Below are 26,460 nucleotides of genomic sequence, written 5' to 3' on the forward strand. Positions count from 1 at the left end.
TTCTTTTTTGTACTGATGTTGTTTTCACGTTGTCCTCTTTCTGCTCCCTCTGTCAGGCACTAATCTCTTTTCATCGCTCACTTCTCTCCACTGTCCTCCTGATAAACAGGAGGACCCCTGGCCTGCAGGCCTACGTATGGCTCTCCTCTCCTTTCAGGACCCCCTACTACTACACCAACACGATGGTTCTGTTTCAAATGGCTGTTTGGCTGGTGTGCTGTACTGACAGGATACACTGCCTTCATTAACTAAAATTCAAAAGGATACTTAAAGCTGTAATATCCAATGTTTTTTTCTTTTCTTATTATTTTCTTTCCACAGCTTATGTAGGGGTCCTACATAGTGCTTAACTTGCAATAGGCCTTTTCATGGCAGCCATTGACAAATAGTTGGGTAATGTTACTTCCTTTGCAGGTGTTACCATTTATATAGTAGGCTACTTTGGTTGTTGCATTCAGGTCAGGGTCATGGTGCTGCCATTGTGCATCTTGGCTCTCTGTGTGGTTCTGCTAAATGAAACAGCCTTAATTAGTATCAATGGTAACACCTGTGAAGAAAGTAATATTACACAATATAGACGTCAATATAAATATATATGCAATGTTGCACTTTGGCTTGAACATAGTCTCTTTACTTTATGAGAGCCCTCTTATTTTGGAAACCAAACCACACACATGCACAAACATACGTGTTTGTGCAGACGCACACATACGTGTCTGCTGTAGTCACTATCAGTGGAACGTGTTGCTGGTGTGAGCTGATAGGGGGGAAGGGGGTCACAGCCAGTCTCCGTGACACATAATTGAAAGAGCTTGAACTTAACATGTTTTGTGAAGGTCACATGAACAGCAGAGAGGAGAGGACGACAAAATATGGTGATAGAAAACTACACCGCCACACATTTCCAAGATGCAGGGATTATACTTTGCCAACAGGTGGGTTTAATTAAAAGTCACATTAATTTAAGACAGACAGTAGACATTTTGGCAATTAGCGGTTTATTTATGTACTTATTTTTAAAATGTCCTAATACAGCCCAATGAAAGGAGGGAGGTAAATAATAAAGGCATGTTTAACCGTAAACAAATACACATTCACACAAATGTAAAAGGAATTTATAATAAAAAGAGAACTATATGGAAAGACAAGGCAATTATAATTAATGTAATACCACTGGACAATTTTAACATTAAATAAATGCAACTGTGAAAGCCCCATAAAATGTGAGCACGCTGTGATGATAAAGACATTGTCACAAAGGAGTTTGTGCAAAAAAAATGTAAAGAAAAGAAAGTTAAAGGTGATATTAATACTAAAAACATGATACACCACCAACAACAACAACACAGCTAGCATGCAATGCTAAGTCACATTTGGCCATAGGGTTAGGATGTTCTGTAACCATCCTAAATGCTGTTTTACTGTGCCAGGATTAATCTGAGAACACATAGGAACTTTTATTTTTTTAAAGGAATGGATAACTATGAAGGCAGGCTCAATACAAAATGACAACAATGGAATACAAAAGCTCGAGAAGGCACATTGCCAATGTAACTGATGAAGTATCATATATCGGATAAACACGCAAAAGTACAATAGATGAATGGAAAATAGTGGTATTCACTGGGATAATATCAAAAACGAACATGACCGATATACTGTGCACAACACAAAATAAAAGAAATAGTATACCAAAAGAAACACATAATGAGTGAATGCCACAAGCACAGGCAGTGGTTTTCATTTCCACTGTCAAATTTGAAATACATTTTTGGAAGGTTGATCACTATATGTTTACAATAAATGGCCTTCACTGTGTTGGAATGGAGCTCAAAGCTATTAGACTGTACTTCTGTACGATCGGAACAAACTGTATATCAGACTGATTCTGGTAACCGTTGAGCAAAGAAAACAAAGGTTCTAATAAGGTGTCATTACAGTAGGGTTTTCATTACAGTAGGGTTTTCAATGATGCACTTAATACTGTAAGAAACATGAAACTGACCATTCAGAGCTGCAATTGCCAGCAAATAAAAAGAGAAAAATAAACTATTTTTCCAGCAAGTCATCATTACAGTACATTTCTCCATAATGCACTCGTTAACAGAATGTATCTTGTGCTGTGACATTAGCGTCATTCTGAGACTAAAGGGATATTAATCATTTCTATACATTATTTCACCAAAAAAGGCATCATTATGGAACTGTGCAATGATCACATGATATAGGTCCTGTTTCCAGCTGGGCAGCCAACATTTACCACGCTTACATTTAACACCATGAGCTCATTGGAATGGAATCTGTGCTTAACTTTGTTCTCTTTGTTTGGCAATAACATGCAAAAATACTTTAAAGCGCTTTAAAATCAGCATCAGATTCTTTTCACAAGAGAACCATCAGTTTGATCTCGGCTTGCCCTCAGTTTGTGTGATCATACGACGAGGGCAACAACAAATGCAAGTAATTTGTCACCAGGGCATGCCTACTGTATATTGAATCAACAAATTCACATCAAGATAAAATACTAACAAGAGCGACATTCACTGTTTTGGGCAGTTCTTTTCTTTTTTGCAGTCAGGTCATAGGATGCCATGCTGTGAGAGCAAAGCGGTGAGAGAAAGCAATCTGTAGGGCAGATAAGCGAGAGGTTTGCAGGCTATTGCCTGATTTTGCGTGCCATGTCATACACCAAAAATAGCCGGACAACAAGCTCACATCGCATCATGTCGCGTCGCAAAACACTCGCTTGTGGATCTGCTATTTTCGGTGCGCAACACCCACTATAAGTATAAAAAGGGCATAAAGGTGTACTGTCCTACCAGCCAACCAGAGTCAAAAAGTCAGAGAAAGACTTGTGAAGCCCATTTCTCATGTCACTGAATAAAATGAAAACGGCCTGCTTTGAGACTTGAGACACAGTTGACTTTATACCTCAGAATGCAAAAAACGAAAATTTCAAGATTTTGACATATGTCACAAGTTCTCACAACTGCAAGATAAACACCCATCATAGATATAAAGTTGCATATGTGTGAGAGAAAAGGGTACCTGTACATTTTACTCAGTGGCAGAAATGGGCTTCCATACTTTAGTACAAATATCATTACCCATCACCTTCACCAATCATAACACTGACAGGCAAAGAGATGGACAGGAGTACACCTCACCATAAAGCAGTTATATTAATTGGGGTATTAGCAACCCATGAGGCGAAGGCGAGTAGGAAAGGACACTGATGTGGCTGCTCTTTTGACAAAGCTGGTCTTGTGCAAGTTCTGCAGGGAGATTCTGCGTAAACATAGAACGGGAGATGGAATTATAGGCTGGTATGAGAAAGAAGGCCAAGCAGAGAAGAGAGATTTGTGGAGAGGAAAGTCTGTTTTTCGGTGCAGTACATTACCTCTGCACCGAACAGGGGAAGGAGAGAGAACATTACAATGTTTCGGCATCATGCAATCTCGCCGCTTCGCACTTGCACGCTCATACTCAGTCAGCGTGCTCACTCACACCCGCGCACATGTAGAAAGCCCTGTCGCAAAGGCAAAAATGGCAGCTGAATGAATCCTGTGCTTTTGAGTTTTGGTTCATATATAGAGCAGTGATGGCCGATTCCGCCCATCACTGCATGGCCTGCCTGGCTCGCTGGGTGTGACACTTCATGCAAAGGATTCTGCCGTCCAACGGGTAGCAGCCGTCGGCGTCTGCTTCTATGGAGAGGGGGCGGGCGCAGTCCTAGAAAAAAGCAGGGAGAACGGCTTATTGCAGCGGTCTTCAACAGGGGGTCCGGGACCCTAGGGGGTCCTCAGAGTTACTACAGGTTTTTTTTATATTAACCACTTGAACCCTAGCGTCCATATTCTGAGAAATGTTGCCAAAAATAGCAGATCTACAAGCTCACAACGCCTCGCGCTGCGAGGCGTTGTGAGCTTGTAGATCGTCTATTTTCGGCAAATAGCTTTGGTGTAGAGGGGGAAAAGAGCAGACTAAGTACAGAGTGAAAGGTCAAGTTTTTTTTAAGTATTGACGGTTTAAGTGGTTAGCTATCTGAAAACACAAATTGACACAATTCCAAAATACACTGATGATTGTGCTGTCAAAAGATGAAACTTATATGGAATATATTAACAGGTTGTGGGGGTCCTTGCTTCATCTAAACTAAGGGGTCCTTGGACTGAAAACGTTGAAGACCCCTGGCTTATTGTGTTAAACTGTTGCAGACTGGCACACATTGGCCCTCATTTATCAATCTAACATAGCAGCCAGCACAGATCCGACCACAGGATTAATCTCATGAGTCATGACAGGGTGTGATTTATGAAACTGTCGTATCACGCCAATCACAGCTTAAATAATGATCACCCCACACCAGTCAGTGAGAAAAATGTCCCCGGTCGCCGGGTACAAAAAAGATTGAGAACGTTGTTAAAGTTTCATAAAGTGTTATTTTTCAAAAACTAAAGGGCTTTTGAAATATTGATCTCCCCTCCAGTCTGTGAGAGGAATTCATACAAAATGCATACCGGTCACCGGAGGCAAAGAATTTGATAATGTTCTATGGGTTGTCTCCAGTACTGGAAAAAATAGGAAGCTGGACTGATGTTGTGAGCTTGTAGGTCTACAATTTTAATCATTTTTATCTATGACATTTTTAAAACATTAGCAATTTCTTAAGGATTTTGCCTATAATGACTTATATAATGCCCAAAATAGGGACGCAAAGTGGTTTATATGATTGTGATGAAATTCACACCCACATACAACTTTCTACAATCAGAGACAGTATACTATAGAGGAGGCAGCAATGGAAACATTTTAAAAGCTAAAGATGGTGGCACCAAAAACAAACTAATAAACTGCCAGCAAAACTGGCCAATAGATGCTCCTGTCTGCATGTCATGAAGAGAATCCTACAAACAGAGTATGTATGTATGTCAGAACTTATGATGTAGCGGAGTTCCCATTCAAGAGACAGAACTCTTGTATTGTCAGAGCATATAGTTTATCACTGTCGGGCAGAAACCTTGTATCTCCAAGTTTCTAATTTGTACGTTTTTTCGTAAAGTAAAGCCCTGCTTTGTGTGACAAGACTGTCACACAAAACAAGTGAAAATAGCAGAATTACAAGCACACAACGCCTCGCACGTGCTGGTAGATCGGCTATTTTCACTACTTTAAATAGTTTTTAAATGAACAAAAAAGGAATATTTTACGAGTTTCCTTTCCACCCGACAACAACGATATAGTACGTATGTGGAATGTACCAAGATGGTGCCCCCTGTGAACGGACTACTCTTAAGGAGACTTTGTTCAAATTACTTTCCAGGGCAGTCAGTGTGGTAAGTGTCTCACCTCACAGCGGTAACACTTAAGGTGGAAATTCTTGTCGAGGGCGACCACTCTGACCGTCTCCTCGCTGCCCGGGGCAGGAATGATGGGCTCGTTGCAGCTCACACACAGGGGAGAGAAACGCCTGGAACACACAGGAGACAGAGAGGTGTGACCTTTCATTCATGTCTTTCATTGAGTCTCTGCCTCTGTGTCACACACACACACACACACACACACACACACACACACACACACGCAAGCACGCACGCACACGCACACGCACACAGAAAGTACCATCTACCCAGGGTTTGATCTGTTTACAAAAAAAAAAAGAGGGGGAACATTTTCTTAATCACTTAGGCCCTACAGTATATATTTAACAACTAGCAAAGATAACAGATCTACAAGCTCGAAAGGTGTCACATTGCAATGCTTTGTGAGCTTGTAGATCAGCTGTTTTATAATCACTTACACTACCAAAAATGAAATGAGTGTATACTTCAGCCTGACCCACTGGTGATAAAGATGAATGACCAAGTGATATACTGCCAAGAAGAGAAACATTGCTGACGTGGAGACAGATATAAATCCAACCCTGCATGTAAGGGTTGCTGCTGCATGTACCTGTGGTAGTCCTGGACACAGTAAGGGTTGTTGTTGTCGTCGGTGATGAAGGGCACCCCCTCCAGGCTGCAGGCGCAGGTGCTGCAGCGGAAGCAGTGAGCATGGAAACATTGGCCCACCGCCTTCAGCACGCGGTCCGTGATCTTCTCTCCACACCGTGAACACACCGCCAGAGAGCTCTGAACAGGATGAACAACAGGGGGTGGGGGAGGGTGGGATCAGACATTAGGGAGTCATGTAGTCTCTTCAGAAAAGGAAAGAGGAGCACTCGTCGTCAAAGTGCAACAATATACTAGTCTTGGGTGCACGGTTCGGGAAAACAATGAACTTTAGAACAAGGACACCAGTACTCACTTAAGAACGAATTCTTCATGTTTATTGAAGGTTTACCCCCAGCAGCAGCAAACAAACAGAGGTTTCGGCCCAGTTGGCCTTCCCCAGCGTGTAAGTCCTGTACAGTAGGTGAGTCATGCAATCTCATCTACTGTACCTCCTACAGTACAATCTACCAAGTTTGTAGATAGGTGAGAAGTGCCAATCTACAAGCTTGCAGCAGTGGAATAAATAATGCAATATTTGCCTCTGAGATGTAGTGAATAGAAGTACAAAAGTATCACCAAAAAAAGAAATGCTCAAGTAATGTAAAAGTACCGCAAAATGTTACTTAATTACAGTACTTGAGTAAATGTATTAAGTTACTTTCCACCACTGCTCACAGGCCATCAAACAAGGACCTCAAACAAACTGACCACCCAAGATGCCAAACTGAGAGATACAGGAGATCACCACCAATCCCCATACTTTAGATCTTAGATTTATTTATGAGGTCATTAGATTGTAGCTTAGAGATTTTGACTGTAATTCAGTGTTTTTAACAACAACAGACTGTATAAACCTGTGATCAAGTGAAAAGGTCAATAAACAACGGGGAAAAAAGTACACATTTAAGCATCGTGCCTGATAAAAAAGTAAGCCTAGCTGAGCCCATTATCCCAGTTGGTGTAGACCTGAACGGGAAAACACTGTGGGTCGTTTGGAAAACAATTACAATCCTCCAGGGCAGTGCTAAGCCCATGGTGCCAATTTAAAATAGTGGGGTGGTACTACTCCTACTGTGGAACACATGCAATGAGCCTGGCACAGTACTGTATTAAAACAAAATAATGTGTGTGATTAATTGCAGATAACTAATAACTAAAAAGTAACACGCACACCACTTGCTTATCTCTTATAGATAGATGGAGTACCTTATCAATCCCGATGGGAAAATTCAGTTCCCAGAGGCAGAACAGCAGATAAAGTACAGATACAGAGTAAAAGTACTGTAAGTCACAACCAAGAGCAGCAACAATAGCTAGCAGTCAAAAAGAGACAGCATCACAAAAAAGCACTATCAGCAACTAACGACAGTATACAGTACACCCGATACAGCATACTACACTATGCATAAACAAATACGCACAAACACAGTGTCGTTGCATTATCCTGCACTGAGCATAAACAAACACATTGACAGTGTCAAATCCTTAGACTCTCTTCTGTGGTGCAGGGAATCAACACCCCCCCATCCAAGATTGAAGAAAACATCTGCATTGGATTTATTAATCAGTTAAATGTTCTAATATTCTTTTTTATCGCAGTTCTACAAGCTCACGCTGACCCGCTTGAGCTTGTAGATTTTCAAAGAATTTGCGAAAATGTTGAAACGAGTCAGACTAGACCCCATTAAATCTAGTAAACATGATTTCAATCGCGATTTTGCATGTTCCACCCCCCATACAACCCCATCTTTCATACAGGGCAGCCATCTTTGCTTACATAACATGTAAAACATAATGGCTATTTTCTCAAGAATGCCTGAACGGATTTCCAATCTGATTTTTTTGTTTGAAAGCTGTGAACAGCCTGCACAAACATGGTGCATGATCTGTGCATGGGCGTGCATGATCTGTGCACTATAAATTACATGGAAGTCTATGGAGATTTATGGCAGGGAGATCCCAAATAAGGCATATTTAATTGGCAGTAAACGAGTTAAAGAAAACTAAAATTACTTTTTGATAGATAGAAATAAATTATAGTATGTATTGTACGGTATTAAAATGAGAACATTTACCCTAAATTATACATTTAACAAAAAGCTCTCTGTCTACCGAGCAATCTTCGTTCCTACTCTCACCTATGGTCATGAAGTGTGGGTCATGACCGAAAGTATAAGGTCGCGGGTGCAAGCGGCCGAAAATGGGTTTCCTCAGACGGGTGGCTGGTATCTCCCTTAGAGATAGGGTGAGAAGTTCAGTCACCCGAGAGAGACTTGGAGTAGAACCGCTGCTCCTACACTTGGAAAGGAGTCAGCTTAGGTGGTTCGGGCATCTAGTACGGATGCCTCCCGAGCGCCTTCCTAGGAAGGTCCTCAATGCACGTCCCACTGGGAGGAGACCCCGTGGCAGACGAAAGACCAGATGGAGGGATTATATCTCCAAACTGGCTTGGGAACGCCTCGGTATACTCCCTGACGGAGTGGAGGATGTTGCTCGGGATAAGGAAATCTGGAGGTCTCAGTTGGAACTGTTACCCCTGCGACCCGATTCCGGATAAGCGGTTGAAGATGGATGGATGGATGGACAAGTACATTTAAAGTTATCCTTATTTTTTAACTTTATTTTATTTAAACCCTTATTCATATTTCTATAATGACATGCCAAAAATAGGGATGCAAGGTTCAAAGAGGTTACAAATCGGGAGTCGGGACACATCGACCACATAATTGCCAATACCGATGTGGTCAACAAAGTCAAACAATGAATGAAATATATCGACATCCCCTCGGGAGAAATCTATACGCACATTTGTAAACACATGAAGTGCTGTTCCGTTTCTTGCTGCAAACCGAATGTACCCACTTGAAGCTGCAACTAGCAGTAGCTGCCATCTTGGAATCACAGATGGGATGACGATACATTTATAATATGCATGTGCATGTGTGTGTGTGTGTGTGTGTGTGTGTGTGTGTGTGTGTGTGTGTGTGTGTGTGTGTGTGTGTATGTAATGTGTATCCTCACCATGTAGCAGTCCTCACACTGTGGTGAGCTGTCCCTGTCATAGAACTGCATGCCCTGCAGGGGGCGATGGCACATCATGCAACAGAAGCAGTTGGAGTGGAAGAGTTTGTCCATGGCCCTCACCGCAGGCTGGGTACGGGACAACGACTCGCCGCACTTCCCACAAACCTCTGGGACGACAAGGGACGAATGAGGTACAAACACACAAGGTCACTGACAACTTTAAAGCACTTTTAGTTTTTATACCACAGCACAGACTCACTCATAGAATGGTTCCATTTCACTGGGAAGTGAAAGTGGGAAGTTGTTGACAGATTAAACACATTCATCTTGGTGTTCTCTTTTTTTTGAGCATGTCATCATGATGTAGGTGAAAAGTTTGAATTTCTTTTCCTCCTGATCTTTCAAAAATAGCAGATCTACAAGCTCCCAACGTGTCTTGGTATGACGCTTTGTGAGCTCGACATTTTTTACAACACATCATCATGTAGTTTTCCTGATAACATTTTGGTGGTTTCCGGTGAGATTTGCCCATCAACTGACAAAGAGGAGAGTGCATGTGGGTTGCAATGAAATGAAATGGCTGATTAGCAATTAAAATATTCTGCGAGTGCAGGGTAGTGAACAATGAACACAAAGGTTAGACCGAAGAAGGGCTGTGCAATTATGGATAGAATGATTAGCCTGATTATTTTGCTACATACTGTCATCATGGGTATAAATCACTATTACCTGTATTAGTCTTGGGAAATAAGCTGCGATTTTCCTCTAATGTCTTGACTATTATTAAGTGCCGTTTGTGTTCTGAATTAAATGTAAAGTGTCAATACCTCTATTGACACTTTTCCTCTGAACTGTGTGTGTGTGTGTGTGTGTGTGTGTGTGTGTGTGTGTGTGTGTGTGTGTGTGTGTGTGTGTGTGTGTGTGTGCGCGTGCGTGCGTGTTTGAGTGAGAGAGTGATAGTGTGTGGCTGTACCTGTAGGAGGTGAGGTGATGACCGGTGCATGCGTGTCCATGTCTTTGATAAAGTCCTTGGTCATTCTCTCCAGCTCCTCCACGTCCCTCATGGTGAAAGGAACACCACCTCCTGGGACCGCTGCTGGGCCAGAGGGAGAGGGCTACGCACGCACACGCACACACACACACACACACACACACACACACACACACACACACACACACACACACACACACATTAACATAAGCATAATACTGCAGGTGTTCCTTTATTGTGAGTTCAGTGAATACAACAAGGCAAGCAGGTCACCGACACAAGAGCTAAAACCTTGTTTTAAGACAGGATGCATGAAGACAAATAAGCAGGAAACAAGAGTAAGGAAAATATACTACAGACATGGTAACTCACTGGCGTTGAGTTGATAATACGAACGAACGCGGTAGAATCCTCTGTGTTAATTTAGCCCTGAGGGTGTACCACAGACCCTTAAAGGCAGGGTAACAGATACTTTTAAATGCCGGCTATTCAAATAATGAATAATAATAACAATAAAACCACAGTACTTATGTTATAATTTGGAAGTCCTCAGAATGTATTGTTTTATTGTTTGATAAAACAATAAAAATGTTTTATGAATGTTGGGAAAAAGGTGTTTGAACAGCTAAATCTGACCCCCAACATTCAGTTGAGCAGTTTTGTGATATCAGGAGTGGAAGAGCTAGACCCAAAACAAACCCTTAAAGTATAAACCTGTAGACTAAGATTAAGATTAATGTACAAATACAAGGATACTTATCCTTGTATTTTTCACATTAATTGTCCAGCATTTGAAATTAATGTAATTTTCTTATAATTACATGAAAAGGGAAGCTGATATTGTTTAAATATGGACTAGTATGTAAATATAAAACGTTTACCGCTATCTTTTATCTGGTTCCTAACCATCAATCATTTACCTGGAGAGCCCCCACCCCCCCGAATCTCCCTAAGAGGCCTCCCAGACGAATTGCGATGTTGGATCCAATCAGATGTCGTGCCCGGGGGTTTATCGGTGTTCATTTCAAACGACAGCGATCCTCTGTCTTGCGATCGGGCCCGGTATATCCCGCTGTGCCAAGTGAAATATCTCAGACCATTACAAATGAGACCGACGTCTCGCGATTCTAGCCACCCACGATCTCGGGGGGGTGGTGCCATGAGAGACGCGACTAGATGAAAATTCCGCCCCCTCAAGAGGGATAAAATCAAGAGTGTTTTTTTCTCTCTCTCTTTCTTCACTCACTTTTATTTTTTCTGGCAGTTGATTGAATAAAGAAACCTTAAGGACCCCATGATGGGATCTCCGGACTCCACCTTGCGAACCAGTGCTTTACAGGAATGAACAGCACAGATAGACCATAAGGTCTCTGACCTATCAGATTGCGTAGCTGGGTCTACCGGTTGTGTAAGTAGTGTGGCGAGTGCAATATCCATTATTTATACCAGTTCAAACCTGCATGCTGAGGCAAGTGCATTCTTCTGCTAATAGAGCTGTTGGTTAGTTACGGTTGGACAGATGGCTTCTGAAAACTTTTGCACAGCGCATGTCCTGCCTTTCATTTTTAAAATGTGGAGTAGCTCTCCTGTTGAGTGTTGACCGCTGCCTACATTCTACTGTTCCTGCAATCATACAAGATGCAGAACATACAACGCTCTACCTGTTAAAGAAACAGTAGTAGATGTGTGACTGAATGAACACTGAAGAAGGCTGGATAGCAGAAATGTTTGTTATTGATGTAAAGATACAATTAAGAAAAGAGAAAAACAACTCTTGCCACTGAGTGCGACCCATTGTCTATATAAATGTTGATGATCTAAAGAGGATACCGCACCAGAGGAAGTCAGAGTGCGGTGGAAACAAAAAGGGCTATTGAATGAAACAAAGCTGTTTGCAGCATTTGAAGCCGTTTTACTTTGTGTAAACCCCACTAGAGCAGTGCTTCTCAAACGTTTTTAATTTCAAGGACTCCCCTTTGATATTAGACCACGTACCCCCATTTCAAACGGGTTTCACCTCTGGAACTCCTATCTACACTGTAAAATACAAACCAAATACAACCAAATGGACCCGTAAGGCTCCTCAGAGGTACAGACCGGCAAGGTTCGATTTGGTTCCCAACTACGTATTCGATTTGGTTCCCAACTACGTATAAATCATTTAGCTGGCGTCTGGGGATCCCCTGGAACCCCCCTCAAGAACCCCTGGGGGTGCCTGGACCCCACATTGAGAACCAGTGCTCCAGTCTAAAGAACAATATCTACTGAATGACCCATTATGTAAAATATGCAGGACCATACCGTTGATGAATTAGGGGTTTTCGCTGGTTGTTGGAAGGAGGAAGATGAAATCGTCTTGGGATGAGAAGCAGCGGGGGCCACGTTCTGCTGACCGGTGGGAGGACCACTCGGAGGACTTCTGATGTGGTTGGAGGCCGGGGGAGGCACCACGTTGTTGGTGGATGGAGCCGGCGGAGCAGCAGGTGGAGGAGGGAAGGAGCTGGTGGGGGCCGGGGGAGCGGCGGGCGGAGGTGGGAAGGAGCTGGTGGGGGCCGGGGGAGCGGCGGGCGGAGGTGGGAAGGAGTTAGCAGAGGCAGGGGGAGCAGCGGGCGCAGGAGAGAACGAGCTGACGGGGCCAGGCCTGGGCGCCCCGCTGCCGAACGGCGCAGGGCCGCCGTGATTCAAATTCTGGTTGAGTTTCTGTGCCAGGGCGGCGGCTGAGGTGGCCGGTCTCCCTCCGAAGGCGGTCTTGGGAACCACAGCCGGGTTACTGCCCTGCCGGTTGGTTCTGGCTTTGAGCTCCTCTGCCCACGGTGCCGGCGGGGGCTTGTCTGCCATCTCCGGCGGAGGCAGGAAGGAGAGCGAGGGTTTGGGTGCCGTGGGAGGAGGGGCCGGGGGCTTGGGTGCTGCTGGTGCTGAAGAATACTGGCTTGGTAACTGTGGACAGAAAAACACTTATATGAACGAGGAGTCAGCATTTACAACAATGCAATTTGTGATAGTAATCTCATACATTCTGCAGCCCCCCCTGAATTCAATAGGTCAGATAGAGGACCAATGCAATAATGTGAGGTTGTTATGGACAACACAGCATTGAGTTTTATCAGTAAAAGTATTACAATTCCATCAATTCATTCCTCAGTGCTAGCGTGCGGCGCTTGGACGCCAAGGGGCTGCGGCCAGCCAGCTCTCCTTAATAACATTGAGCAAAGAGGCACTTGTACTAAAGCAAACATTTGGAGGGACTCCACAGTTTGAGCTTATCAGACGTGAATATGTCTTTCTGATGGTTATTTGGAGCAGCTCGAACCAGTTCCTCCCAGTTGGATAAAAACACTCTCCTTTTATGGCCCTCTCTCTCTCTCCAGATCTCCCTGGCAGCGCAATCTGCCCTCATCACACACTCGACAACACTCTCCGCTCGGTTGTGTATGCATCACTCGCTCTCGCAGAGCATTTCTTCCCCTCTCAGCGTGAGTCACTGACCGCCCAGCCCGCCCTCTGCCTTTTTGTACGCTCTGTCCTCCTGCTTTTTTGTGTTTGTGGCTCAATCATCACTGAGTGCCGAACCTGAACGGAGAGACAAAACCACCCAACCCTGGCACCCCTCCAGACTATTTCCAGTGACCCGCTTTGCGTTTCTTTCTGTTCTCTCTCCCTCTCTGACCGCATCATTCCATCTCTAAGGGGTTGCAGAATACCTACACTGAGTCTCCTGTGACTCAAAGCCTGCAGTGGTTTTACCCTCTGCTTTATTCTGCGCTGCTCCCTGGCTCGTCACTCATGTTCTCCTGCAGCTGTGCTCTGAATCCTGTCATGGTTTTGTGTCGATGCAGCTACTCTCCGAGATGCGCTCCACAACCCTGTCTCATTAAAACCTCTCCTTCTCTCAGCGGTTAAAGCCAAAAAAAAAAAAAAATCTCAAGACTGAAATTTATTTTCAGACCATGTCCCAGTTTGTGATTTTTGAAACATGCCGTGCACGCAGCGCACACCAATATTTGGGGTGTTTCCCTTAAGTTCTGAACTGCCTAACCTGAATGTGTGTGTGTTCCAATCCATGCTTCATTTTATAGAAGTATCTTCTGTTGTATTCTATTGTTAGTCTGGCCAATTCAAATACTCATATCTTGAAATTATAACTGCTTTTTAGATCACTTGACTAGCATTTTGACGACTGTCATTCATGCCGTGGCCATCGTTACACCTCCACCTTATTATTTAATTTTTTGCAGATCTGCACTGATCTCAGAAATAGACCCTAAGGAATCCTAAGTGGAATCCTCAACTTTTAACCCCTGTTCTGTTCTATAGATATCACCCCCCCCCCCCCCTGCTCTTTCTTTCCTGCTCTTCCAAGCATTTTTCTTTCTTGCATGTCCCTCTCTCTTCTCTGCAGTGCTACCTTGGGGTTGAAGGGTCCTCTGGTCTCCATCTCAGTCAGCAGGTCAGTCAGTGAGTCCAGCTGCTGGTCAAAACTGGTCTGCTTCTCCATCCCCCTCTGACAGAGGAACACAAACAACACAGGGATGGAACAGGGTCACAGAACTTGCGCGCGCAGCCGCGCACGCACGCAGGCACGCACACCAGCCAAAATCTGTATATTGTCGCTATCAGGCGGAAACCTTGTACGTCCAAAACCATTACATTTGCAGGATATGGAAAAAAGAACCTGTGTTCCAATGTAGTCACTCACTTTTCATGGCTAAATAAATATGTATAAAACCAGACAGACTTAACCACTTTCAAACTTTTCAAATGTTCAAATGTTTTTGTATTTCACCCACTGATTTACAAATGTAAACCTGTGATCTGACAAATAAAACTGATTCTGACCTGGCGTATCTATTTTGGCCATGTCTCTATAGGCGTATATTTTCTAACATGTTTAGAAATCGTTCAAATCTGTCATACGACGAAGTATAAAGTAAAATAGTTTATGCATTAATTTAAGAAAAAATAAAACATAGATAACAGGTTTCTGCCCAAAAGCGATAATATACTGAACACATACACATACAGTGGTTGTGTTCTGTGACTTTAGCTTTCAGGATGAAAGGAAGCAGATGCCATATGAGTACAAAGGTGCAGGGGATGGAGGATGACAGCTGGTGAGACTAAACCTGAATCATGCTTTGGCGACAAAAATAACATTATTTCAGAGCAGGTCCAAAATATAAGCTACGTTTTTACATTTTTTACATTTCCAGTTACATATGCAGTTACAGCTGCATGTGTAATGGGATCAAGAAATCCTTTGTTCCTAATTTCTGATTCAACAATTAATAGTCATAGAGAATAGTGGTGTATCTTACTGGAACATTGCAAGCGTGTAATGTTCTCTAAATTCATCAAGAATAATAGTCATGATTGTAACGCCAAGCATAATTGGTATTATCATTGTAGCTATAACAGAACAGTCCTAAGTGACAAACAGTAAATCTACATTGAGGACACCTTCACACACCAGTTTGCCTTGAATGCACGACTGTTTACAGTTCTACCAACAGTATAATGCCCTTCTGAAATTTAAACAGGCTCTTGTCCAAAAGAATTCTGGTCCATGTTCAAAGGGTTGGTCCTGTCCTACTGCAGAACTGAGTGTGCCGCTTTGATGGATGTGTGTGCAGTTTAAGGGTGATTTATACTTAGTTGTGCTAAGCTAAGGTGTCGCATACTGAAAATAGCATAGATCTGATGTTTCCTTTCCAGTATAATCAGGCATTATGCCAGTTGCAACCAATGTCCCACTTGAGATAGTCTTTGAATTATTGTAATTATTAGTGTGGCATTGATAAAGAGTACCAGTATGTTTTTTGTTACACAAAAAGTTCAAATAAGTTCCCATTTCCAATAATCAGAAACCACATAGCAGCTTACATTTTTCCTTCCCTTTTATGAAAAGGCCCAAATGAGTTCCATGGCCCTATGCATTTTCATTCCAACTCCAAGTCAAATTAAATTAATGCAACACTTAAATCGCAAGTTTTATCCACTGCCAAGAATGCCTGTTATGAGTTTCACTCCCATTAACATGAATAGTCTACAGATTTAATCTTTGGCACTGCAGTACTGTTTCTTTACCATAAACACTGTACAATGTAGGAAGTCTAAAAAACATTCATGGCATGGATGTGTAATATTCTGTCATTAACATGGCGACATTTCCTCCTATATCAAGTCCCATAAACTGTGCATGCCAAATTGTAAGACGCTCTCAAGCCGATTCTGAAATGTGTGAAAACAACCGTTAGTGGCCAGATGACGGCATAGTGGTTGACCCTGGTCTCTGGCTCCCGCAGATATTCCCCCGCTGGCCTAGGATCAAATCCCACAAGAACCTCACCCTTCTGTGCCTCCAGGGGTGTCGCACCAAATTCTGGGCCCAGGGTACAAGGATTTACTGCGGGCCCCCCATGAATGTTCTTCATAGGGGGAGGGGGTTTAAGCCATTTAGACTGGGAACGCATCATTACGCATTATTTTTGTGCTTTAACTATTGAAAAATAGCAAATATACAAGCTCACTGTGCCGCGCTGCGAGCTTGTAGATCTGCTATTTTTGAGAAATCGTGAAAAGTTGTGCAAGTTGTGCAAAATATTTTTGACCCGATTCTATAAATGTCAGTGGTGCTCAAACCTTTTCATGTGAAGGACCCCCATGTATTTCCCCATGGACCCCCAGTTCCAGGGACCCCCCAGAAGCAAAAAAAAGTACGCTTAAAAAAATACATATTTTCTAAGATTTGCACACATTTTCACGACTTTAAATAAAATAGCAGTTCTACAAGCTCGCAGCTTGTAGTGAGCTTGTAGATCTGCTATTTTTCAATAGCTAAAGTATAAAATAATTAAGGCCCCTCCAACTTGGGCCCTAGTAACTCAGTCCCACTCCCCCCCCCCCCCCCCCCCCCCCCCTTGTGACGCCCCTGTGTGCCTCCGCTCCGCTGTCTCCCTCTCAGCTGTCCTACGGCCAGCCTGCTATATCTCAACAAAGCAGCAGTTCCTGCAAACTCCTCTGGTGAGTCACAGGGGATGTGTGTGTGTGACAGTGCCCTCAACTTGTCCCCAAATTGAAATGATGCTGATGATAATGTTGGCATCAAAAAGTGCAGGGTCGGCAGAAGCAACATGCAGACACAAGACAGACGAGAGCGGTGAACCACCTTGTGGCGTTGCAGATATCTCCGACTCACCTGTGTGTTGTTGCCAACGGCGGCAGCGCTGGGCACGGCGCCACCGAAGGCGGTGGCGGCGGAAGTGGGTGGGGGAGGAGGAGGAGGGGGAGGAGGCGGTGGGGGGGAGGGGGCGGCGGGCAGACAGGCAATGTCCTCGGGAGGGGCGGGCAGGGGCAGGTCATCGGCCACCGGAGGCGGGGCAGGGAAGGCGGGAGGAGGGGCGTCGAGGGCGGGGGGCGTGATTTGGCATTCAGGGGGAGGGGCTGGCAGCTCGTCATCCAGCGGAGGAGGAGGAGGGGGCGGGAAGTCTGGCAGAAAACGGGGAGGTTTGATTGGTTACAAGCTGTGGCAATTTGGCACAAAGTTATTTTCAAGGTCGTTTGCACTCTCGTGCTTTCTCCGTCCGTCCGTAGTCTGACTGACGGTCATTCATATGAGACATTTCATTGTGTTAATTTATCGTGCATCGCCTTCTATTAATATTTGCTGTGAATATACTGTATATATTATTGTGCTACTTGCAGCAAAGCAACTGTCCCATTAGAGGGAGTGGAGGACTACAATCTTTTGTACATTTGTCACAAAATCATCTGAGAACCAAAAACTGAAAGAAAAAAAAGTCAACAAGAAAAGTAAGGTGGTTTATCCTGATTGGTCCTGTTACACAACAGTCTACTCCATTTGCTGACTATGCACCCTAGTGACTACTACTGTATGTGTGTACTGTATGCCTACTATATGCTCCCAAATGAGCTGAGAGCAGGAACAGCCTGTCCCACCAAAAATACAACTGCAATGTCAAACATTTAGTAGTATTTTAGCCGTTGTATTTTTGCTGATAAGGAAACTAAAACCTAGCCAGGCCCATATCATTTATCATCATATTTATTTACTACAGTTTGCTTTTGGGAGCCATCATACAGATCTACAGACACTAACTGGGTAGGTAGGGTTTGGAAGGGAAAAAAACAATATGTAATATAAGATTTGCATAATAACAAAAGAGTAGCATGGATACCTTCACAGAGTGAGGGGGGAGGTGGAGGCATCTCTCCGACCCGACCAATCACGCCTGTGCCGACTGAGCTGACTGGCGTCGGTGATGGGGCGTCGGGAGGAGTCATGCTCTTGGGCCGTGGCGGAGTCACAGAGGCAAACTTCTTTGGCTGGTTGTAGAAGGAGGGAGTGGTGACTTTGAAGTTCAAGGAGGACGTCACCATGAAAGGCTTGGCGCCATTGGAGTCCTCCATCTTGTTTTTTAGCTGAGGACAGACCAAAATAATACAATGGTCAACAGTTCGCCTACGTTATTAGACTTGAACCCTTGCGTTCCTTTCTGAGGCGAACATTCGGCAAGCTCACGGTGAGTCAAATTGCGGTGAGTTGTGAGCTTGTAGATTGGTTAATTTCTGCAATGAGATTTGGTGTAGAAGTGAAAAAATAAAATAAATATCCTTGGGATCGATCCCAATATCCCAGTTCGATCCTGGTATCCCCCAGAGTTAGTGTCGAATTCACCGTTTGTCAGCCTTCTGATTGGTCCCTGAGACTCCCTGACTGGCCAACCAGAAAAAAACATTCACTTTTTGCTATCGGGGGTGGAGTTTGTGCAGTGGAGAATATTGAATGTGGCTTTCAAGAACTGTCCGCACTGCGCGACACGGAGTTCGCCCGGTACGGCCGCGGGAGGTGATAGCGACGGCAAGCGATCTCGCTCATCATAACGAATAAGCTTCAACAAACTAGTTCACATGGACCTTATCAATGGTCTAAGAGTCACGATTGGGTACATATAATTTAAATGGGCAGAATTACGAAAAGCCAGCCTATTATGTGAGGAGAACTATAATCAGCCTGTCCTCTTCCTACCCAAGATGCAATGCGCTTTCTTTTTCTATTTCTATACTCTCTCTGATCCAGAGGATTAAACTAATTAAAACATATATTTTCGGGGGGAAATTACTGTTTTGCTATGTAATTACTGTACCTTTTTCTTCCCTTTTTATTAATATCACGTAGATGTGTTTTTTTGGTACTTTATATAGCTGTAATGAGGCTATGAAGGAAAAAGAAATCCCATCCACTTCCACTATAAAAGAATCTGCAATAGTGATTCTGTCCCACTGGGATTAAACAAATTAAAACATATATTTTCAGGGAAACCCCCTGCTTTGCAATGTAACTACTGTACCTTTGTCTTCCCTTTTTGGAGCTGTGTGAAGCACAGGCTCCCTATACGTGGCCGTGTGGGTCTGTGTGTGTGTGTGTCTGTGTGTGTGTGTGTCTGTGTGTATGTAGCCTGAACTTCCTAAACTTCGGCACGCCACTAGTCCCACAGTTTTGCCACCACACACTCGTGCCATATGTCAAATCGACCGGCTTACTCGGGAATCGTGGGCTATTACTTTTCTAAGAGAAAGGTTCTATAGTTTAATTGATATTAATTTATTAGTGAATTAATTTTCCCCATTGAATTATAATGGGAATTGCAAAAACTCACATTCAATTATTTGTCTCTCGCAAACCATAGGGGCTAGAGTTTCAAGACTTGGAGGAGGTTCATAATGATTTCAAGGATTAAATAAAAAATAATTGTGTCATTTGGCCGCATGGTGGCGCCATCACACCCCACTTTACGTTTTGGCCTGTAACTCTTGAACCGTAGGTCGGAAAATTAAAAATATTTTTTCCCTGGATTCCTTGGGTCATGACGCATCTCCCCATATAGGCCACGCCCATTTGCGCCATGATAGATTTTCCGCCATCTTGAATTTTCTCCAAAACACACTTTTTGCTCCTTTTCCTACATATTTTCTTCAAATGTCACAAAAATCGGTACACATGATCCACACACACACACACACACACACACACACACACACACACACACACACACACACACACACGCACACACACACACACACACACACACAGCTCCACTTCACACGGGTGTGATTTTATTAATATCACCTAGATGTTTTTCCTTTGGTACTTTATATAGCTGTAATGAGGCTATGAAAACATAAAAAAATCCCATTCACTGCCACTATAAAAACAATCTGCCCAGGGTCAAATGTCCCATCATAGTAACAGGGCAGAATGGGGCGGGATTTGCAAACTAGTGAATTGTCCTTGAGACACGCTGAACCCATAATTGCTCACGATAGGCAGGTTGGTGCCTTGCAAGGTTTCCTCCGCCATCGGAGCATGAATGTGTGTGTGAATGTGCATTACATTCCCCCAATCTATGTATGCTTTGGATAAAAGCACTATATAAATGTACTATTTACATTTATATAACATATAATATATATTATAATGCAATTATGTTATTGCGACCATAGGTCGCATAATTTAACTATGAAAACTGTCACATCACGTCCTTCTGTAAAGCCTCAATGTCAATAGTCTATAGCTGTTGTCACATTGTTGACATTGTGACATCACATCGTTGTGACATCACCTCATGAAAGAGCAAACTCTGGATATCCGTGACATCACATTGTGACATCACATTCCGTCCTTGTCCCTTGCATGGCCATATATGGAGATCCCTTGATGTACAGTTGTACAAAACAGCATTTTTCAGTAGAACCGCCGATCCAACCAATATGCCCATAAAAGGGGACAAGGACTGAGAGACAGATATTGACATTTGACACGCACAGACGCATAACTGGGGTCTCACAGTCACAGCACACGGTTGGTTCTACAGACAGGGATCTCCATATATGGGCATAAAAGGCATTGTATGTATGATGTCAGACGCCATAGACGTCATAGGACTTTCACATAACGAGTAACCGAGTAAGCATGTCTGGGGTCTCACAGCACACGATTGGTTCTACACAGACTCCAACTTTTGCACACGGATAGCCCAGATTTTTGGAGCTGTGTGAAACACAGGCTCCCTATACGTGGCTGTGTGGGTCTGTCTGTCTGTGTGTGTGTGTGTGTCCGTATGTAGCCTGAACTTCCTAAACTTCGGCACGCTACTAGTCCCACAGTTTTGCCACCACACACTCGCGCCATATGTCAAATCGACCGGCTTACTCAGGAATCGTGGGCTAGTAACTTGCTAAGAGAAAGGTTCAATAGTTTAATTGATATTAATTTATTAGTGAATTAATTTTCCCCATTGACTTATAATGGGAATCACAAAAACTCACATTGAATTATTTTTCCCTCACAAACCATTGGGGCTACAGTTTCAAAACTTGGAGAGGAGGTTCATAATGCAGGCAAGGATTAACTGAAAAATAATTACATCATTCGGCCTCATGGTGGCGCTATAACAGCTCACTTTACGTTTTAGCTTATAACTCTTGAACCGTAGGTCGGAAAATTAAAATTATTTTTTCCCTGGATTCCTTGGGTCATGACGCATCTCCCCATATAGGCCACGCCCATTTGCGTCAGGATAGATTTTCCGCCATTTTGAATTTTCTTCAAAACACACTTTTTGCTCCTTTTCCTACATATTTTCTCCAAATGTCACAAAAATCGGTACACATGATCTATGGACTCATGCGATAAACATATTCAAAGGATATTTCGATAGTCCATACCGTTCTTCCGTAACAGGGTTCCAAAGTTAGCGGGAGGAGCCCGTTTTGTAAGAAGTAGCCATAAATCAGAAACGAAACATCCAGTCAACACCAAATTTTAACCACAAGTCACGGGTGGGATATTCAACAAATCCCCAAAAGGCCACGCCCATTTGCGCCATGATAGATTTTCCGCCATCTTGAATTTTCTCTTTTTGCTCCTTTTCCTACATATTTTCTTCAAATGTCACAAAAATCGGTACACATGATCCACACACACACACACACACACACACACACACACACACACACACACACACACACACACACACACACACACACACACACACACACACACACACACACACACACACACACACACACACACACACACACACACACACACACACACACACACACACACACACACACAGGTGTGATTTTTGGAGCTGTGTGAAGCACAGGCTCCCTATACGTGGCCGTGTGGGTCTGTCTGTGTGTCTGTCTGTCTGTGTGTGTGTGTGTCTGTATGTAGCCTGAACTTCCTAAACTTCGGCACGCTACTAGTCCCACAGTTTTGCCACCACACACTCGCGCCATATGTCAAATCGACCGGCTTACTCGGGAATCGTGGGCTAGTAACTTGCTAAGAGAAAGGTTCAATAGTTTAATTGATATTAATTTATTAGTGAATTAATTTTCCCCATTGACTTATAATGGGAATTGCAAAAACTCACATTCAATTATTTGTCTCTCGCAAACCATAGGGGCTAGAGTTTCAAGACTTGGAGAGGAGGTTCATAATGATTTCAAGGATTAAATAAAAAATAATTGTGTCATTTGGCCGCATGGTGGCGCCATAACACCCCACTTTACGTTTTGGCCTGTAACTCTTGAACCGTAGGTCGGAAAATTAAAAATATTTTTTCCCTGGAATCCTTGGGTCATGACGCATCTCCCCATATAGGCCACGCCCATTTGCGCCATGATAGATTTTCCGCCATCTTGAATTTTCTCCAAAACACACTTTTTGCTCCTTTTCCTACATATTTTCTTCAAATGTCACAAAAATCGGTACACATGATCCACACATACACACACACACACACACACACACACACACACACACACACACTTCACACGGGTGTGATTTTTTCCTATGTTCTTGGCTGCTTCCCCTGCCGTTACTGTACTTGTAATAATAATATGGTAATAATATAACTTAGCCATCATTTCTTGTCAAGTTAAACATAGCTCAGAGAAATAATGGATTGACTATTAATGCCATTTAATGGCTTCTCACTGAGAATAACCCATAGCTTTGAAATAATGAAGCAGAATGACTTGGGCTTTTTATGAATTCAAATAAAAACAAACCATTACAACCAAAACTCTAAGCCGGCATAGGGAAAACACAAAGTCCAGATGTGTATTACGGATGGGATTCCCCTTTAATCAGCCAACTGTATAGAGTTCAAAAGCAACCCATTACATTACAAAGTACAGTGTTGAGTCGAACAGCTCCCATTTGAAGAGGCACCCCGTTCCCCCAACCCAAATATGCCAAAACATAGACTTCAACCAGTCTGAGAAATGTCAAAGTGCTGCCATTAACTCATTCGTAGTTTTCGCCCGTAAATCCCGCAGATTTCTCTATGTCTTTCACTGCTGGCTTCTCCTACCTGTTAACGCGGGCGCTCATCCAATTCCCATCGTGCGCGATCGGACACTGCTATGCATCGTGTGTTCGCGTATTCCATCAGCTTCTCAAATCCGTTGAAATTTTGAAAATTGATCAATCCGTTCTCCATCTGTAAGCCGCGGAGTTCACACAGTAAGCTAACGGGCCAAAATAGAGGACGGACCACCCGCTTCCGGTTTAGGGCTCAATGTTAAACTGGTCCGCTCAATAATGTGTCCGTGTAGAAACGATGATCACGGAACATTAGTTCCGGAATTTTAGTTCCGCTTCGATAAAAAATTTTTTTTTATTAATTTTTATTACATTTACGGGTTCTACGGGCATGGCAGAGAAGTGGGTACAAAGGGGTATTTTTTTGGCAGCATATGAGTTAAAATGACATGAAGTGTAACGTCATGTCTCTTTGTGGCAGTGACACATCCAGAAAACATTCTTAGCAAGCTTAGTACGAGTAATTAAAAGACAGTCTTATTCAGTGTCTTTCAAAGTTGTGGTTTAGGCATTGGATATATCTGGTGCAATAGCGGTAAAAAAAACTCTAGTTCTAATGCAATTGCAGTGAAAGAAAATCATATTAACACGCGCAAGCACACACACACACACACACACACACACACACACACACACACACACACACACACACACACACACACACACACACACACACACACACACACACACACACACACACACACACACACACACACACACACACACACACACACGGCAGATGTTAACTTTGGATGCCGGTGGATTTGGAGGCCAACCTCAGGCTATGTAAAAAAAAATACACTGGCATTCCATGTTGGCGCTCAAAGATTCCAGAGATAAATCACCATATTAAACACATGATGACCTCGCCATCGCTATCTCAGATTCCACAGTCGGAAAACAAAGTTTCCCAGAAGGCCAGGGCAACTGGCCCTGGCCCCTGGGTGACGACCGCAATCAAATGCATTGTTACTCGCCTTTGTCCTTTACTTTAGCTCTCAGCCATTAAAATATGATGTACTCTGTTGCTGGTGGACCACTATCACAACTTAAGATATTCTCTTTGTAAGCATCACCGGTCCTATCAGTATATTCAGCACCCTACATGAGATGTTTGTAAAAAAGAACGACAGGTAAATGTAAATATCAAAGGCGCTTTACAGAAATTGTGCATTACATTCACACATTCATTCATGCACACATTCAAACACCGATGGCGGAGGAAACCATGCAAGGCAGCAACCTTCTCACCGGGAGCAACTAGGGGTTCAGAGTCTTGTTCAAGGACTCTTCGACACCAACTCTGGGAGAGCCCGGGATCAAACTGGCCACTGGGAACGCTTCGGGAACCACTGCGGCCAGGCTTTCAGTCAGATCAATAATAATGCAAATGTGTAGTCTAGTGTGTTGCATCAACATGTGGACATGCTGTTTATCTGTTAGATTGCCTTTCACGGTCTCACGCCCCCTGATTTGGTTTGGGGGAAGATACAGATGTTTTTGATTGATTGGTTGAATAATTTATTAGACGAAAATGTAAACTGCAAAATGTACAGTAACAAAAGTCATGCTCAAAAAGGATAACACAAAAGTGTCCTGGGGACTTGCTATCCATTGTGGTCCTATGTATTTCATTATATGTACAGTATGTCATGCAAAAAAGAAAAGAAAAAAAGATGTCCACCCAAACTCATTACAACACTTTGTCTACCAGCCATAACATTATGGCTGGTATTGCTTTCTTCTTTAGAGTCCATGGTTGTGGTGTGTATTATGACTGTGTGTGGACAGATTGTTTCACCACAACCATGCAGTCACAAAAGTGTAGACAGAGGTGTCAGTGAAGGTCATATTATAGGCCAAGTTCGAAGATGGGTGTGAACCCATTGCAAGAAGATGGTCACACTACCTAGTCTGGTCCTTGAATGTGTGTGTATGTGGGGGCTGGGGGGCAGTCTAAACTCTGTCGCCTTAAACAGTTGCTGCTGAGTGTTCTTAGAACCTTAAATGCATCTGTTTGCCATAAGGGCTCATGATTTGGAAGACCACTTTTTTCCTTGTTACACCCAAATAGCTCACATTTGGTATAGCAAGTGGAGCCTGACTCCCATATAGCCTTTTAATTATGATGCAAGTCTAAGAACAGTGTTGTGAGCACAAAAGCAAGACATGTCATGTTCTAACAGTGTCATGGAATACTGTGTTACTTAACAAAGGTCTACTGTGTTACTTATATTTGATTCCTGACTTGATGCTCAACACAAAATCTATTTCCCTGACAATATGAAACCATCTGAGAAGTGAGCCACTGGCCTGAAACAATCAGCTGAGGGGTTCATGTCTCCTTTTGGCTGTAAGGCAGAGTCACGTTTTCGAGTTCTGACAAGACAAAGAACTGCAGCAAGTTAAAAGTATGTGTGATCTACTGCTGCTGATATGACTTCAGCTTATCTTCAACAGAAGATAGTCACATCACTTTTCTTTAAAACGAAGCTACAATCTTGCTGGAGCTTGCCATTACATGTTATCATTTAAACTGCACGTTTCAGCACTAAGCAGAAACCAGGCTGAGAACGAAAATAAATTCCGGTTCACACCCCAGTGCCCCCTCCTAAGTGCAGTTACCAAAAGCCACAAACTGGCAGCACCTTTAGCTGTGTTTCCCTAGTGGATTTAAATAATTTACAAAATTGCTGAAACAAAATACTGGCAAAGGATGGTCCGGGTCTAACAGAGAGAAGTGAATTTACCCAGCTGCCTGTAGTATAACAAGAAGCAGATTTGCCAAGTTGAGGTTATGGCACAGGTAACAACAAAAAGAGCTACAAACTATATAATAGCAGAGTACTTGAGGTCCCTGTACAGTCAGTGTACACAAAGCTAAGTGTACTGCCTCCTGGCTTACCATGGTCAATTATCTCCCCTATGTTACATGATAATCCCTCACCAATTCTACGCTGTCTTTCTGTCTGGATGCAGAAAAATAAATAAAAGAAGGCCAGCGATGCCTGCTACTCAAGTGTCCTGGATTTAAC

At 43.2% G+C, this 26,460-nt stretch overlaps 1 protein-coding gene across 3 annotated transcripts in view; it reads right to left on the minus strand.

Annotated features, from left to right (window-relative positions):
- Positions 1–988: 988 nt before the first annotated feature.
- Positions 989–26,460, minus strand: part of zyx (zyxin) — a 33,046-nt gene continuing 7,574 nt past the window's right edge. For all 3 annotated transcript variants that reach the window (XM_080737731.1, XM_080737732.1, XM_080737733.1), the window contains exons 2-10: positions 18,204–18,447; positions 17,204–17,493; positions 14,414–14,509; positions 12,310–12,945; positions 9,991–10,132; positions 9,015–9,184; positions 5,953–6,131; positions 5,350–5,470; positions 989–3,732 (exon numbers count right to left, since the gene is read on the minus strand). In XM_080737731.1, the coding sequence (XP_080593857.1) occupies positions 3,619–3,732; positions 5,350–5,470; positions 5,953–6,131; positions 9,015–9,184; positions 9,991–10,132; positions 12,310–12,945; positions 14,414–14,509; positions 17,204–17,493; positions 18,204–18,435 (1,980 nt within the window). In that variant the 5' untranslated portion in view covers positions 18,436–18,447 and the 3' untranslated portion in view covers positions 989–3,618. The remainder of the gene's footprint in view (positions 3,733–5,349; positions 5,471–5,952; positions 6,132–9,014; positions 9,185–9,990; positions 10,133–12,309; positions 12,946–14,413; positions 14,510–17,203; positions 17,494–18,203; positions 18,448–26,460) is intronic.

The sequence above is a fragment of the Nannobrachium achirus genome (assembly GCF_963921795.1).
Source record: "Nannobrachium achirus genome assembly, chromosome: 2".
NCBI lineage: Eukaryota > Metazoa > Chordata > Actinopteri > Myctophiformes > Myctophidae > Nannobrachium > Nannobrachium achirus.